A 15,199-nucleotide genomic window follows, 5' to 3' on the forward strand; every position below is an offset into this window, starting at 1 on the left:
TTTTTTTTTTCTGTTTGCTATGCATCTCTTAATTTATTCAGCTATAAAAAATAGTATTACTGTTGTTCACTCAACGGGAAAATATTACTCTTCAGTTAAACATATATGTCTTGTACCAAGAGGTCAAAATGAATGTATATTTACACCATTTGTTAACAACATCATAATCATCAATAATAATATTGGTTATTGTATACTTCAATCAAATAGTCCAATCATCCACACCAACCGCAATTAGACCTTCTCATAATTAAACAATGAGTGCCTCTTTAAAAAAATGTATACGTTAATAATTATGATTTCTTTCTATATTTTTAAGATTTTATTAATAATGGATACTGATAGACACTGACAAAGTTCTAATCGTGTCCATCAACTAGTAAATATAAAAATTTTACTCTATTAATTTTATAAATATTTTAGTTTAATTATTATATTTAAAAATTTCTAAGTTATAATAAAAAATTGCTATTAACAACAAAAAAAACGATTATATTTTAAAATTCATTGGGAAAAAGATAGAATTATATATAAATATATAATGATGATTAAAAAAACACTTTTAACTATTAAAAGTGAAATGAAATGGATATAAATGTAAACTTTTTCACTTTTATATCTCAAAGAAAGAAAAATCCAAAAATTAAAAGTTGATGATATTGATAAGTGTCAAAATCAAAATCCATTAATTAGAATGGGAAAAAGAAAGAAAAGAAAATGTAAAAATCTCGTGATCATATTCATAGTCACAAGCTACCATATAATATCATTTTTTATTATTGTTATTATTATTCCAAGAAAAGGTTGTTACATTATTACATGTGTGTATATATATATATATGATAACACAACCAAAATTATTTCTACAAAATTTGTAATTATATGCATAAATAACATCGGTGATTGAGCCACAAAGGCAATTCTTTAGATTCTAATTGACTTTAGCCCCATACTATATTTATATTAATGTTATATATTTGATAAAATTATACCAAATTTAGTCCTTTCAATTTTGACATTTGTCTATTTGATTACTGACGACGAAACCTAAAAAGTTTAGAATTTTATTAGACATAAACTTGAGAGTAAATGCAATAGGTAACACTCATAATTGCATATGAATGTCTTAAAAAGTTGTAAATATAACAAATTAAAATCTATTATTGATAGTCACGAGGCCCTGAATCTCGCTATATGTGTTTTTTTTCTTCATTGTGTTATATTTGTTAATATTTTAGATATAATTATTAGGGGTTTTTTGAAAAATATAATAAAGCAAAAATATTTACAATTATCAAACGATTTCGAACCACAATAAAAATACCAAAAATACTTTCATGATTAATTGATACCCAAGACACGTAATATATTTGATAAACGATGGTTTAGATTTAACTTTCCTGGTACACATTTTTTTCACAATTTTTTATATTTGATACACGATTTAAACAATCAAACAACAATTTAAAAAAAATTAGAAAGAAGAGAAAAAGACAATGAAAAGGAAATAAAAATTGGAAAAGAAGATAAATAGAAAAACAAACTTAAAATATTAAGAAAATAGTCAGCTTTATCAGTTTTTTTATTTCGCTATACTCGGGTGTATATTTTGATTATTTGTTTCATTTATAAAAATTTTATATAAATGCCATTAAAATTAAAATCTGTATTTAATAGATAACTAAATTATTAAAACATGAAAATTTGAGAATGACACAAAATTAAAAGATTATATTTTGAAAAAGTAATAATAAATAAATAAATACTTAATCCAACCCAATAGGAATAAAAAAAACTATGAATCAAAGCAAATCTTCAACTCTTTTTTTTTTTTTTTTTCATTTTTATCAATATTTAACACAAAATCCATTAACCCCCTTTTTCTTTTGTCTCTTACAGCAAAGCTCACTCAAAATTTCTCCCATTTTTCTTTTCTGGGAACCAAAACAAGAAAAGTATACACACAAACCACTCGTATAATGTACAAAAAAATAAAATAAACGAATAAAGAATTAACACGAGAACACTCGGTCTCTCCCACCCCAAAAAAAAACCAAGGATGGAAAATTTCAATTTGAGAAACAAATCAACAAAAGTAAGTAAATATATCTTTTCTTACTTCCCCATTTGTGGTAAACTTCCAATATCATCATTCAGTCAGTTGCTGCACTAGAAAATGGAAATCTGATCTTTGTCTTATAAGTGGTGGCGGGTCGACGTTGGACAGGTTAACTCCGCCGTCCTCGCCAAAGGACCGGCATATTTCTTCCATTGAAAATGGTATGCTGAAAATGGTTTTGCCCCCACAGTAGAATCAATGAGTAATATACTTAGACTACATATTTAAACAATCTCAATGGGTTTTAAAGATTTCAGAATAACTTTGGATATATAGAATGTAAATTTGTACCTTGAATCCACATCAAGCAGGAAAGAGTTGTTTGGGATGTTTATGGAGTCTTCTGCCAATAGGAGTCTCATTTTTCCAATTATCTGCAAAACATGTTAAAGTTCAATAAGTTTGTGTTTTGAAATATAAAATTGTGGTTTATTATATGAGATACAATTATTGTTAAAGCACAGATGAGGATGCATAATCACTTACATCAGGAGATAATCCCTGAGTTCCATATTTGTCGTCCCAGAACATCGTGCCTATGCGATATATTTGTGGAATGCTTAGAATCTGATACAAAAAGAAATAGCAGAGAAGTCAGCTTAACCATTATTGGTTCTTCCACTACAGCCAGTTTTTGAGCTTTAAAGATTCAAGTTTGATGTCTTCATATTGTTTAGGCCACAGGAATTGGAAATTGGTTCAGTACAAAATAAATAAGAAAAAGAAGGAAAACTATATAAATATAGGGAGAAATAATTAGGGGGTCAAAATGCCAAAAAGTTCTTCACAAATAAAATTAAAGCTCCAAATGTTTGGAACTAAGAATGGACAATGCACGTTCACTAGATTTGTCGTTGAGAAAAACTTCCAAATTAAAGTTCAGATGCTTTTTTCAAGAATATAATGTCATTACCGGGCACAATTCATCTGTGATCTCATTCAAACTTTTCTGGGACTTCTGATGTAACACCTGCAGAGATGGAACCGAGAGAAAGAGTTAACAATCGAATCTTAGCCTGATTGGTTTAATTTTTAAGATTTTAATTAAGAGAAACTTACCAGAAATCCTACTGCCTGTCTTATGTGTTGAAGTTCATCCCAGGAATTGCCAGCATGCTGTTGAAGTATTGGAAAAACATTATATATGTTTATTGTTTAAAGTGATTTTATTTTGAAGGATCATGTGTTTAGCTCACCGTATCGGTAGCTTTGTTACACCATTGCTCCAACTCCTGCAGACCCAACTTTAAGTACTCTCCATTACTGAAGGAACAACACTCACGTCGTAGTAACAAGCTGCCAACCAAAAACAAAAGTTGATAAAAAAAATATATCTTTTCTCATACAGGTTTTTGGTAGTATAATATGATCCATTTTAAATGGCAATATGTTCAAAGAAGCTATGTTGTTACTCACCTATTGAAAAGCTGAACATTTATGAATGAGAAAACTTGGAAGAAGATTTTTCTCATGATCATGGAGGGAACCTGAAAATTTGTAATAGTCAATTTTACATGGAGATAAACCTGCTCCTAAGAAGGTTACATGGTTTTCCGATTAATAGAAATAACTGATAAGTTTAACTTACATGGTTTTCCAACATTATATCCAATGTCTGGTCTAGCTTATTGACAATGCTTTGCCAGTGAATACTTGATGCTTGCTGTTTTGCAACAATGTTTGAATGAATATTTTTAGATGACCCTCTTATTGATCTGGCCCTCACTGATCTTGGTGCCTGTCAGTGTTCGTTAAGAATATTGTCAAAGAGAGAAAAAGAAGTTGAAAGCCGTTTTTCTTTTTCTTTTCTATCTTTTTTCCTTTTTCAATAGCAAGATTTTGGTTTTCACCTGTATGCATAGATGCAAGAAAGGGCTAATTTCTTTCTTCAAATTATCACGTATCATCCCAAACAATTTTTCAATGCATGCAGCCAGATGTTGCTTAAAAAGCAGTGCTGGGTACTTGGCTTCAACTTTAGATTGATTGTTTGTCTTGCCCACCATTCCACTGTATCCACTGGACATTCCCATGCCCACTGACGATGATCGAAGACCCTGAAAACTTCTATATTTAGTTGAAAAATTCAAACAAATGAAATCTGTTTCATACCCAAAATTTTCAGGTAGGAAGCATACATATGCCATACGACCAAATAAGGTTGCAGGAGAAGCTCGGTTGCGATTTGAAGCTACAGTACTTGTATTGGTTGCCTTGAGTGAACTTTGAAGAAGGTAGAGAAGGGTGGAAGAGGTTGAAAGCCAATAGGCAAGATCGCTGATATTTTCTTGACTCTGAAAAAGCAAAATGTAAAATTCTATTTCATAAGATCAATAGGATTTATCAACCAAGTTCCGGAGCCAACCTTCCTAAAATAAGAATGCACAAGAGACTATGTCGATTTAGTTACACCAACCTCTATAGAAGATCTGATTGTGTGAATAATTCTGTCAAATATATTTGTCTTCTCTGCTTCAAAAGATCTCCATTGAAGAAGTGTCTTGTAGACAATACAAGCTGCAACCGGTCTGCCCTTGTCAAAACGTTTGTCTTCTGCTAAGCACTTGATCAGGACATCATGATTTTCCTATTGATGAAATAATTTTGATATGAGTTGATGAACAATTGGGACCCCTTCTTTGTTTGTACTTTTGTGATATTATATTCCCATACATGACCATAATATGAAACTAAAGCAATATACCTGTTGCTTTTCTGTAAGCGAGCCTTGTTTAGCTAGGATGGGAACAGTAGATTGTTCCTGATAGAAAAGGAAAAACATCACTCCTCATGTCAATGACAAAGGGATAAACGAGCATTTATTGACATCTCAAGTTCACTATGAAACTCATTCTTACCTTTGTTGATTTAATTGGAACAGTAGATGGTTCCTGATAATGAAGGACAAAGATCACTCATGTCAAAGACAAAGGGATAAACAAGAATTTATTGATTTCTCATTGGCTATTGAAGTTCGCTACAAAACTTATTCTTACCTTAGTTGATTTAATCTCTTCTTCAATTAGATGCCCATTATCTAAAGTCTGCATACATTAGAAGCTTGTAAGAATCGAAGGAATATTCTTCTCACAGAAAAATATGGAATCTAGAGATTTGTACCTTGCTTTCTGTAAGGGCTGCAGCGGGAACAGGTATATGTTCAACAGCCACTGTCCGATTGCGGAGAACTTCATTCTCTGCCTCTAGACTTCCAATCTTACTCTTGAGGCTGAAACAGTAGTATGCTTTTGTAATATCATCCAGGAAATTAATAGTACAGCAGATCGTTATTTCTTAAAAATATGATTTACATTGCATTTAATCATGTAACAATCTGCGTATTTCTTATCCTTTGTCCAAAAGATGAAATTGTCCTTCAAATAAAAATGGAAATCCTAGCATGAGCGTGTGTGTGAGTGAGAGAGAGTCCCAGATCCTACAAATTGATATATTTGAAACCACCTTCGGATTTTTCCAAAGAAACAAGTTTCCAAACGGACATTTCGATCACCCAAGTTTTTTAGTTAAGCAAAAATGTAGAGAGAACTATATGTACACATGCAGTGACTCCAGAAACGGGTTTCAACTGTATAGTAAGCACTTACGTTTCCAGTTCTTCTGAGAGGGACTCATTGTCTGCTGCAACCAAAGCCTGCTGGCGCAGAACCTGGTTCTCCGACTCAAGGCTAGATAAATTTGATTCCAATCTGGAAATAGTAAAGAAGATAAGACATTTTCAGATCATTATCAGCAGTTGTCAGATGTAATCATTTGTCAGTTAACTACCTCTCAATAGTCTCTCGAAGTTGCATTGATTTCAATTGTGCCTCTTCTGCCTCCTTGAGTCTAGCTTTACTTTCCCTTTCCACTTCAGCATACTTTTCTTCGAACTCCTCAACTTTCTTCTTTAGCTCTCCAACCACACCCTGAAAATTCAGTTTATTTATGATATCATATGCAACAAAAATAATGATGTTTTCAAAAGGCTTGTTTGCTTCCTTCTCGTGTACCTCAAGTTCTTCATTATGATTTTTCAGTATTTCTAGCTTTGTCTCGTCTACCACAGGTACTTCCTTAATGACTGGTGGAGCTTGTTCTATGGCCAATTTTGCTGCTTCTCTCTCACGTATAATTGCAGCATTGGCTTCATCCAGCTGCCCTTGCATTTCTTCCAAAGCATTTTGTAACTTTGCGACCTCTTGTCCCTTAGCTTCTTCAACATCCATCTACAAAGATAAACCACGAAAAAAATTTATTAGTAGAAAATATATGATAGCTGATTAAAGTGACATTAACCATGTGCTTCTCAAATTCCAGGCATCATCAATATCAAAAGGTATAAAAGATCCATACTCTCAAGTGCTTCTCAAAGTCTAGGCGCCATGTTAGCTCCTCAACACGCTTCTCCAATTTGTCCTTGGCCTCCTTGAGTGCTCCTGTTTCTCTTGCAGCCTGGACATAAAAAAATTATCGACTTACCATCTAGTTACTTTGTCTTATAGGTAGGTAGCGGCAGTTCATGACTTTGGATGCTTAATGCATAATTATAAAATTAAATGTGCCTATAAAAATACAAACAAAAACTCACCATCTTTAATTTTCTAAGCTCCTTCCTTGCAACTTTAGATCGCCAGAGGCATTGAAGGGCAAGAGTTGCCTTCTGCTGCTGTTTGTAAGCTGAAATAGCCGATGCCCTTCGCCATTCAGTCTGTAAAATTAAATTAATTGAATTACCAATACTATAATCTAGATGTTTTTAATTACTTGGATGATGGATTCAAAAACTTGTAGTGTTCTTCCCCTTGGAAATTCCTTGTCCCCGACGTCTACATCATGTATTTTATCTTTCAATTAACAATAATTGTCAAGAATTATTACCTGAACAATGATAGCTGCCTTCGTTCTTCTTCGGTGCCTGTACTCATTTCTAGCTGCCATTGCACGCATACCAGTTTGAATAACTATAGCTGATGCAAGTAATCTTTTGTAAGATTTTCTATCTGCATGAGAACGTGCATGCTTCTGTATACGGATTGAAGCTGCTTCTCTCCTCATTTGCTCATACAGCTTACGAGCAAGTTGCCCTGGTAATTAGCAAAGAAATCAATCAGCTTCAGTTACAAAAGTATCTGTATACCTATCAGGTTTGAGATTTACATCAGAGCTGTCTAAAGAAGTACACACCCGCAGATATAAACCAAAAGGTATAACTAAATAAACTGATAAAATTTAGTCCATCCCATTCTATGTGATGAACTGACATGGTTTCTAAATTCTGTTACTCCATGTGCTTATGGAATTATGTTTAATTGAAGAAAAGAGTACCTCTCCAAAGTTTCTGCATATGAATTGTAGCTCTCCTCAGCGCAATGAACTCTTTTCTAGTTAGATAGGTTCGGATTTGCCGCTGGATGAGTCTGACAGCATTAGCCAAAATTTCAGTTCGTCGTGCATCCAACTCAGCCATTTGTCCAGCTCTGAGGAACACTTTTGTTTTTCCAATCTGGAGCACACCAAACGAAATGAGATCTCTTAAGATGAAATTGGGGGTAGGGTAATGTACTTGATAATGCCATTTTTCTTGACACCCACGTTAATATTTTCAAGTTTTACCCACCTGATAACCCTTTAAGCCCATTCTGTCACATATTGCAATGCATGCTGATTTTTCGTCAGACCTGCAAAAGTTAACACGGTCATTGAACTTAAACTAGAAAAGTTCCATACACAAAATGAAAACCTCATATAACCAGTCCGCTTGAGTGCAAGTTTATCTATGCTGCAAATGGAGAAAGCCAGCCCAATACAAACGTGAAGTTAAGAATTTATTTTTCTGTACCCGTCCGAAATATCTGGAGCAAGCATTCCAAAACGATCAAGGAACTCATCAAATGTTCTTTTTGTTGGGTATCCTGCACAGCTTATTCTAATTGCCTCGAGCACTCCCTGTCAAAATTCATCAAAAAGAATGTTCTTGAGAAGGGCTAGTAGCAACACCTGCCAAAACATAAAAAGTTCAGTTTTTTAAATTTAGGTATTTGGAGAGTTTAACCTACCCCACACCTCAATTGGTTCAACACGTTGTAGTTCTCAAAGATACCGGGTTTCAGAACTGTGTTGGGTTTTACACATCTAATATAATGTGGTTCGGTAGTATTCAATGTTTCCATGAGAGCTTGTAGTTGTTGCTGTTGGGAAAAATGTAAGTCATTATCTAGAAACTAAGAGAACTACACGAGTATGCCACAATTGAAGTAACTTTTACCTTGAACCGCGTACCAATAGAAGAAAACTTCGATTGCTTTGAAGTCTCCTCGGGAAGTGGAGGAAAAAGATTAGCAACAAAAAAACATTGCGAGGCATTTAGAAGAGCCTGATGTTCTGCAACTACATAGTCCTTGTTTTTATCTAGAAATTGATCTGCTTGGTACGTAACCTGTTCATTCAAGGCTTAACTAATAAGAACCTAACCACTTATCTTGCAAGCTCAATAAAACAGTACTCGCAATATTTAGCCTACATCTCCAGCATAATGGTTTATTGTGAAGTCTGTTCGAGCAAGTTTTGGCTTGCTGAACCGCTTATGTCCTTTGTACGTCTGATACATCTTTTGAGCAAATGTTTCATGTGTTGACTTCGGAAACATACTGCAGGACAGAAAAACAACTGAACAGGTGCCCTTTATGCACTCTAAAGTAAAAGTTAAAGTTCATTTCTTCTATGCTGCTTATCTTTCAAATAACTATGCTATCGTTGGAACTAATATTAATTACTAGTCCTCGTTCCTAATATCTATACTGCACTATAGTTTATCATTGTATGTTTTCATATGTTAATTTTAATAGATCAAGTTGAAATTAAAATACAGAGTTATTCACAAAGATTAAATTAAATATCTTATATAGTTGTATCTATCTAGATTCAAATAGTAAGTGTTCATGACATTGCAAGAAGTAAGAATGCATACCAGGCTTCATCAAGCAGGGCGATTATACCTCCAGGCTTCTGTGAGATACAAAATGCTCTCATTACTCAAGGTACAGTGGGTGGCAGCATGCACAATATGTTACAAATGAGTGAGCCAAAAAAATTCAGTACCTTCTCAATAAGATCAAGCACATCCTGATTATCAACAAACTCAACATAGCTCCAGTTTATTTCTTCTTTCGTATACTCCTCTTGCTCCATCTTGAAAACATGCTGCAAGGAGAAGGCACATTTATTTTTGTGTAACTAAAAAGAAAAGGTTTAAACCACGTCTGGAGGCTTCAGCCATACCTGATTAAAATGTTGCTGCAACTTCTCATTGGTCAAGTTGATACAGAGCTGCTCAAAACTGCAAGACAAGGAATGTATTAGATATTGTAATCAAGATAATAATAGTAATCCGTGAGGGAATATCTTTCATAATTTTATTGACCTGTTGACCTTGAAGCTTTCAAAACCATAAATATCAAGAACACCAATTAAGCTGGCTGCATTAGGATCTTGGCCAATTGAACTATTAATTTTGTCCACAATCCTGTCATAGTTCATATTTGCAATATGTCAATTGTTTTATATGAGAAAGCTTTAGATGAATGAAACAGCATTTTGATCTCCAATCTTTTCAACTATTAAAATATTCCATAGGTGAACCCCAGCCAGGAGGAAAAAAACACGTGAGAATTAGCAAGGAAAAAATTGAGTTTCAATACCAATCAAACAGTCTAGAGTACACAGTTTTTGCCAATGCATCACGACTCAAGGCTGCTGAATCTGGGTCCAAAGGCTTCGTAATGTTTCCATCTGGGGTCACTATGACACGCTGGCAGAGCGAATGTTCCAGTGACTTTACATCACACCTGAGAAGAATATTAAAACAGTGTAAAAAAGGGTGTGCTCAGAACATGAAATTCTAGTTTTATGTTATCCAAAGAGATTAGAGTTCTAACATGAGTAGCTCTGCTGCTGTTTGAAGATGGTAATTTGACTTCTCGTCTTTCACTTTGGAGGAGTCAAATTCCTTCCCTTTCATGAATTCAACGTTTCCAAGATGCAGTATAGCAGCTACAACACGAAATATTGCATCCTATGGAACAAACTTTTAATGAGCAAAAAATTGTGTTGAGGAAAATGTCAGCCATTTTAAGGCTATTTTGGGTAACACAAACACAAACCTGTTCATCCTGGTTGATTCCGACAACATCCATGGCATTTCTCGTCTCTAGGTACTCTCTTGAATCATCAACATTCGCCACTTCATAACAATTCGTTTGATTAAGATAATGAAATGTCCTTGGGTCTCCTACCTTGAATTTCTTGACATCCTGCATGGAAACATTAGTCAGACGCAGCTGCTGCAAGGATTAAACAGTATAACATGATTTAAAAAGGGATGGGAACTTACTTCTGGTGGTGCTGCACAGAGCATGTAAAAACAATGGTAGTTTCTCTCAGGGTCTGAGACTTGGCAAACACGTGACCGCTCGAGAAGGTATGTACGAATGGCAGCACCAGAGATCTTCCAATTCTTATCAAATTGTATTTCTACAAATTTACCAAAACGACTGGTAGAATGGCCATGTTATATTAGATGTGAAAGGGAAAGAAAACCTCCGAAGCAACTAAACCAAAAATGGAGCATAAAAAAAATCACCTTGAATTGTTGTTTTTGACGGTTTTGGCATTTCCAAATGCTTCCAGTACAGGGTTGGACTGAAGAAATGATTCTCAAAAACATCACCCTCCATTCCGTACTTTAAAACCAAGTATAATAAATGTTGCACTCATGTGTTACTCACCTCCAAAACCTGTTGTTCAACTGTTCTTCCTTCAGTATCTGACCTTCCTCCCATGAATGCAAGATATCTCATGAGCATCTTTGTTGTCTCAGTTTTACCAGCACCACTCTCTCCACTCACTAATATAGACTGGCTCCCTTGCTCGTTAATCATCGCTCTAATTTCATGAAAAGAAAACTTCAACCCAAGCTCTTACAATACAGAACCAGAACTAAGTAATACAATTACATTATGCAAAGAATGTGATTAATTTTTAAACCTCAATCTGGCCCTGAACTTTCAAAATTATTATTTTAATCTCTCAAATTTAAAGAAATAACACTTCAGTTTCTAACCTTCAAAATGTCTAATTTTGTCTATGAATATTCAAAAATTAACATAATGTGTCTGCTGCCCCGACTATACCTTGTGGATCATTGGCCGAAGTCATTTGTTCGTCTTGTATTCTTTCATTTTTAAAATGAAAATTCAATTCTTAACAAAAAGCATATTTTTTTTCTACCTAATATTTAGTCACCTAATACACTGGGCTTGGCAACCTATTTGGTCGTTGTATTAGCATATACAAACTAAAAACTAATAGACGTTTTTTAGAATTTATGGATCAAAATGAAGTATGTAAATGTGAAAAAAATTAAATGTTAAAATCGAGAATTTTGGAGTTTAGATATTAAAATAACCCAACCTTGAAAATTCACAAATATATATATATATATATATATATAAACCAAAAATAAAAATAAAGGAAAAAAAAAAACGTCAGTTGCTTCATTCTTATATTATACAGTTGTACCTATAACAAGCGTCTGCAACAGCGAAAAGATGCGGACTAAGCTCGCCAAAAGTAGCTCCTTTATATTGTTCCATCATGTGAATATCATACAAATGGGGCAGTCTCCGGAAAGGATTCACCGCAATTAGAATATTCCCGGTGTATGTCTGTCAAATTCATAACACTCAACAATGTTAATAAAAATTTGAAAGTAAAAGCTAAAATTCTCGAAATTATCTTCATTCCCACCATGATTCTGATTCTGTAATCTACACAGATAAACTACACAAAAGAGAATGCAATCAAGTACTTACGTATATCTCATTGAGAGAAAATCGACAAGCTAGGTTATGCAGAACTCCCGGTTCATGAAGATACGCCAATTTCGTCATGTCGTCAACTCCCGCCGGCGGCGCCTCCGTATCTTTCGGATATATACTCGAAATTTCTGCAACAATCTGAAGTCGAAGCCGATGCTAATTATCATATTCAATGCGAAATCTATCACCATTGGTTCCAAAATCAATTCGTTCAATCAACCCTCAGAGATGAATTTTTCTCAAAAAAAAAAAAATGGGTAGCTGAATCGAAGCGGAATGATTCGAAAATCATCAATTAATTTCGTCCCAAATCTCGCGGGAGATTGAATTTTTGAAATTTTATTTATCATATCAACAAACTTGAAGTTGTAGAAGAAGAAGACAACAAACTGTCTCAATAGAAGAAAACAGTAGTTGGTATGAAAAGACAAAATTACCCCTATATGGTATTAATTTACTTAATATAACATTCCCATTTATTTGTAAATCTGATGAATTTTTTTTTCCTTGAGTTTTAATCAATACAAACCCAATATTAAATCTGAAACTGATAAACAATTCATTCCATTCTTAAGTTTCATATTGAAACAACTTTTCTGTTTCTTTTCACCATTCAATAACTTCACTTTACTCCAACTAATAACCCCAAAAGAAAAGGAAAAAAAAAAAGCATATGATCAAATCGGAAAAAAGAACATGAGAAGTTCATCCTGTGGAGCTTCCCACGTTCTTGGAAATAAAGAAGAAGAAGAAAGCTTACATTTTTTGCATTGGTAGTGAGTATAGTAGCATTTTTGCCCTTAATTTCTGTAACTTGACCTTCAATCCAAGCATCCTCGGAATCCTCAACCCAAACATGTGATCCGACGATGATATTCACCGGAGTCCCCTGTTCCAAACACAAAAATCAGAGTTTCCCAATTTTGATAAATATTTTTCTCCAAAGTTCCAACACTTTCTAAACAATGAATTTACAAATACCATGATTGATGATTTAAAGAGGTATAGATTTGATCATCAAACTCTTGAAACCAAAAAAACAGAGTTCTATGAAAGAGAAACAAGAACAGAGCAATTTTTATGAGAGAGAGAGAGAGAAGAAGAAGAAGAAGAAGAAGAATTGGGATTCCTTTTTCTTTTTTTTTGTGAAAAGAGATCTAAATGATGGTGTTTGATGGATTGAAGAACTTGAAAGAATGAAGAAGAGAAAACAAAAAAAAAAAGGAAATTTAATTAAAAAGCAAAGGGCAATGCTTTGTGTTGTAATTGTGAAATGTTAAAAGGAGTAGCCAGCCATTCAGCCATTCTTCCTTTCTCATTCTATTCCATGTCGACTTTTCTTCCATGGGGTCCTTTCCACGTAGGATGCTGACCTGGCTTTCATTTTTTTTTTTCTAAAAAATAACTGCCTCTTAAAAAGTTTTGTTTTTTACACGTGGAATTTTGTTTGCTTAAGCTGTACGAAGTTTGTGTTGCCTTCCTCACCTTGCTTACTCTACTTGCTTGCTTTTGTCATTTCTCTATTTCTCAACATTTCAGCTCACTTCTACTTAATAATAGATGTATATGTGTTTTTGCATTATTGATTGAATTATAATTATAATTTTTAGCTTTTTTAAAATATAAAATTAAAATAAATTTAGCTTCTCAGTTTAAAATAATTGAATAATTGAATTTGAGGTTGAAATTAATCATACTCTAATTTCAATAATTTTTATTTTAAATATTATGAGAGAGGAAAAAAGGGATTAATTTGATTCCAATGCAGAAAACAATGAATCTCACAAACCTATGATTTGTGAACCAAAAGAAAACCAATTATAACAATAATTAGAATGAGAAGGAATCAAAAGAAGGCACGTGTACAGATGTGGAAGCCCACAGAGAACACAGTGTTTTGGGGTTTAGATGGAGCTTTTGCCCCTCCACAGTCCACAGTCCACCGCCACCCACCCACCAAACTGGTGATGCTATGGCCGGTGGCCCGCCGTGGTGGGGTACGATGTCGTTTCATTGGCTAATTTGGCTTTTTTAACTTTGAATTCATAATTCTATTTCTCTCCAATTCTTAAGGGGGCGGTGGAAGGACGTAAGAAAGAGAGAATTAAAGATGTGAGAGAAAGTAGGGTTGGCCATGGATCACGACCACCACTAGGGTATTTCTATACTTTCTTTTACAGTGGGTGACAATTTCAATCTTCATTCTCACGTTTCTTAATAACTACAACATTATAAATGTTCATTAATACATTCAAATTTATCATCTTATTCATCTTAGCCTACTTTTTTTTTTTTTACAATATTCGTCAGAAAAATATGTTATGATATAATCTTGATTAGACACATCTAATTCATCAGTTATGTATACAAGAAAATAATTGTACTAATTAAATTTGTGGTCAATTTTCCTATGAAAAAGTCATTACTAAATTAATTTAGAGATAAAATAGCATCAGTCAATGAATTCCATTTTATAAAGATTTAATTATTGTATTTTTAATTTCTAACAATTTAACTTATAGATTTTACTGTGTAAGCAATTGTACTTAAAAAAATTTAATAGTTTAGATTTTAGGGTTTAGATGTCAACTTATATTTATATAAATTTTGTATTTTTATAAATAATATTGAATTTCTAATTAGTTTATCATTGTTAATAAAAATACAAATTTGAGCTTAACACTGATTTCTAAAACAAAGACCTTACAAATTTTGAAGTATAATATTTAATTATGACATTAATATGAAATTAAAAATATATTCGTTAAAACATTTCGAACCAAAATTTAAGAAGTAAAAGGTTTTATATGCGACAGACCAAAAAACCAAAACTTATATATATATATGAAGGAAAAATTGACTTCGAGAAAAAAAAATGAAGTCACATCAAGTTGTTTCAATGTATATATAAAGTAACAAGAAATTCATAAAGAAAAAAAAAAGTCTAATGAGATTTAATATAACAAATCAAAAAATAAATTTTATATTGATCTCCAAATGAATTTATACAATTTTTGTTTAGGTGTATCGCTGAGTTGGTTCCGTGGCGGAAACCGGGCGGCGAATGAGCATACACATACACTCACACATGGTGGTGGTGGGCGATGGGGGCCGGCAATGTAGGACCTTTGACACGACTACAAAGAAGGCATCATCTCCACAAACTTTACAACCAAGACTTTACCTGTCATTTCTTCTTTCTTTC

At 33.4% G+C, this 15,199-nt stretch overlaps 1 protein-coding gene across 2 annotated transcripts; it reads right to left on the reverse strand.

The window, feature by feature from the left end:
- Positions 1-1,822: 1,822 nt before the first annotated feature.
- On the reverse strand, positions 1,823-13,208 carry LOC101207221 (myosin-12). 2 transcript variants are annotated; one of them, XM_011661179.2, is made up of 41 exons: positions 12,976-13,208; positions 12,755-12,883; positions 11,989-12,132; positions 11,696-11,841; positions 10,903-11,059; positions 10,758-10,816; positions 10,509-10,668; positions 10,279-10,428; positions 10,054-10,190; positions 9,817-9,963; positions 9,540-9,641; positions 9,398-9,455; positions 9,218-9,319; positions 9,087-9,124; positions 8,640-8,766; positions 8,385-8,555; positions 8,176-8,307; positions 7,959-8,065; positions 7,737-7,797; positions 7,445-7,622; positions 6,998-7,203; positions 6,708-6,827; positions 6,473-6,571; positions 6,130-6,345; positions 5,906-6,045; positions 5,725-5,826; positions 5,240-5,348; positions 5,116-5,163; positions 4,978-5,010; positions 4,824-4,880; positions 4,536-4,706; positions 4,258-4,413; positions 3,970-4,176; positions 3,708-3,857; positions 3,536-3,606; positions 3,316-3,415; positions 3,179-3,235; positions 3,033-3,089; positions 2,606-2,686; positions 2,411-2,493; positions 1,823-2,285 (listed from the first exon to the last, which is right to left on the reverse strand). In XM_011661179.2, the coding sequence occupies exons 1-41, from the start codon at positions 12,976-12,978 to the stop codon at positions 2,150-2,152; spliced, it is 4,707 nt and encodes a 1,568-aa protein (XP_011659481.1). In that variant the 5' UTR covers positions 12,979-13,208; the 3' UTR covers positions 1,823-2,149. The 2 variants fall into 2 exon arrangements, with proteins under 2 accessions (XP_011659481.1, XP_031745002.1); XM_031889142.1 differs by having other exon boundaries at positions 11,989-12,150.
- Positions 13,209-15,199: the final 1,991 nt, after the last annotated feature.

Source organism: Cucumis sativus, chromosome 7 (assembly GCF_000004075.3).
Source record: "Cucumis sativus cultivar 9930 chromosome 7, Cucumber_9930_V3, whole genome shotgun sequence".
NCBI lineage: Eukaryota > Viridiplantae > Streptophyta > Magnoliopsida > Cucurbitales > Cucurbitaceae > Cucumis > Cucumis sativus.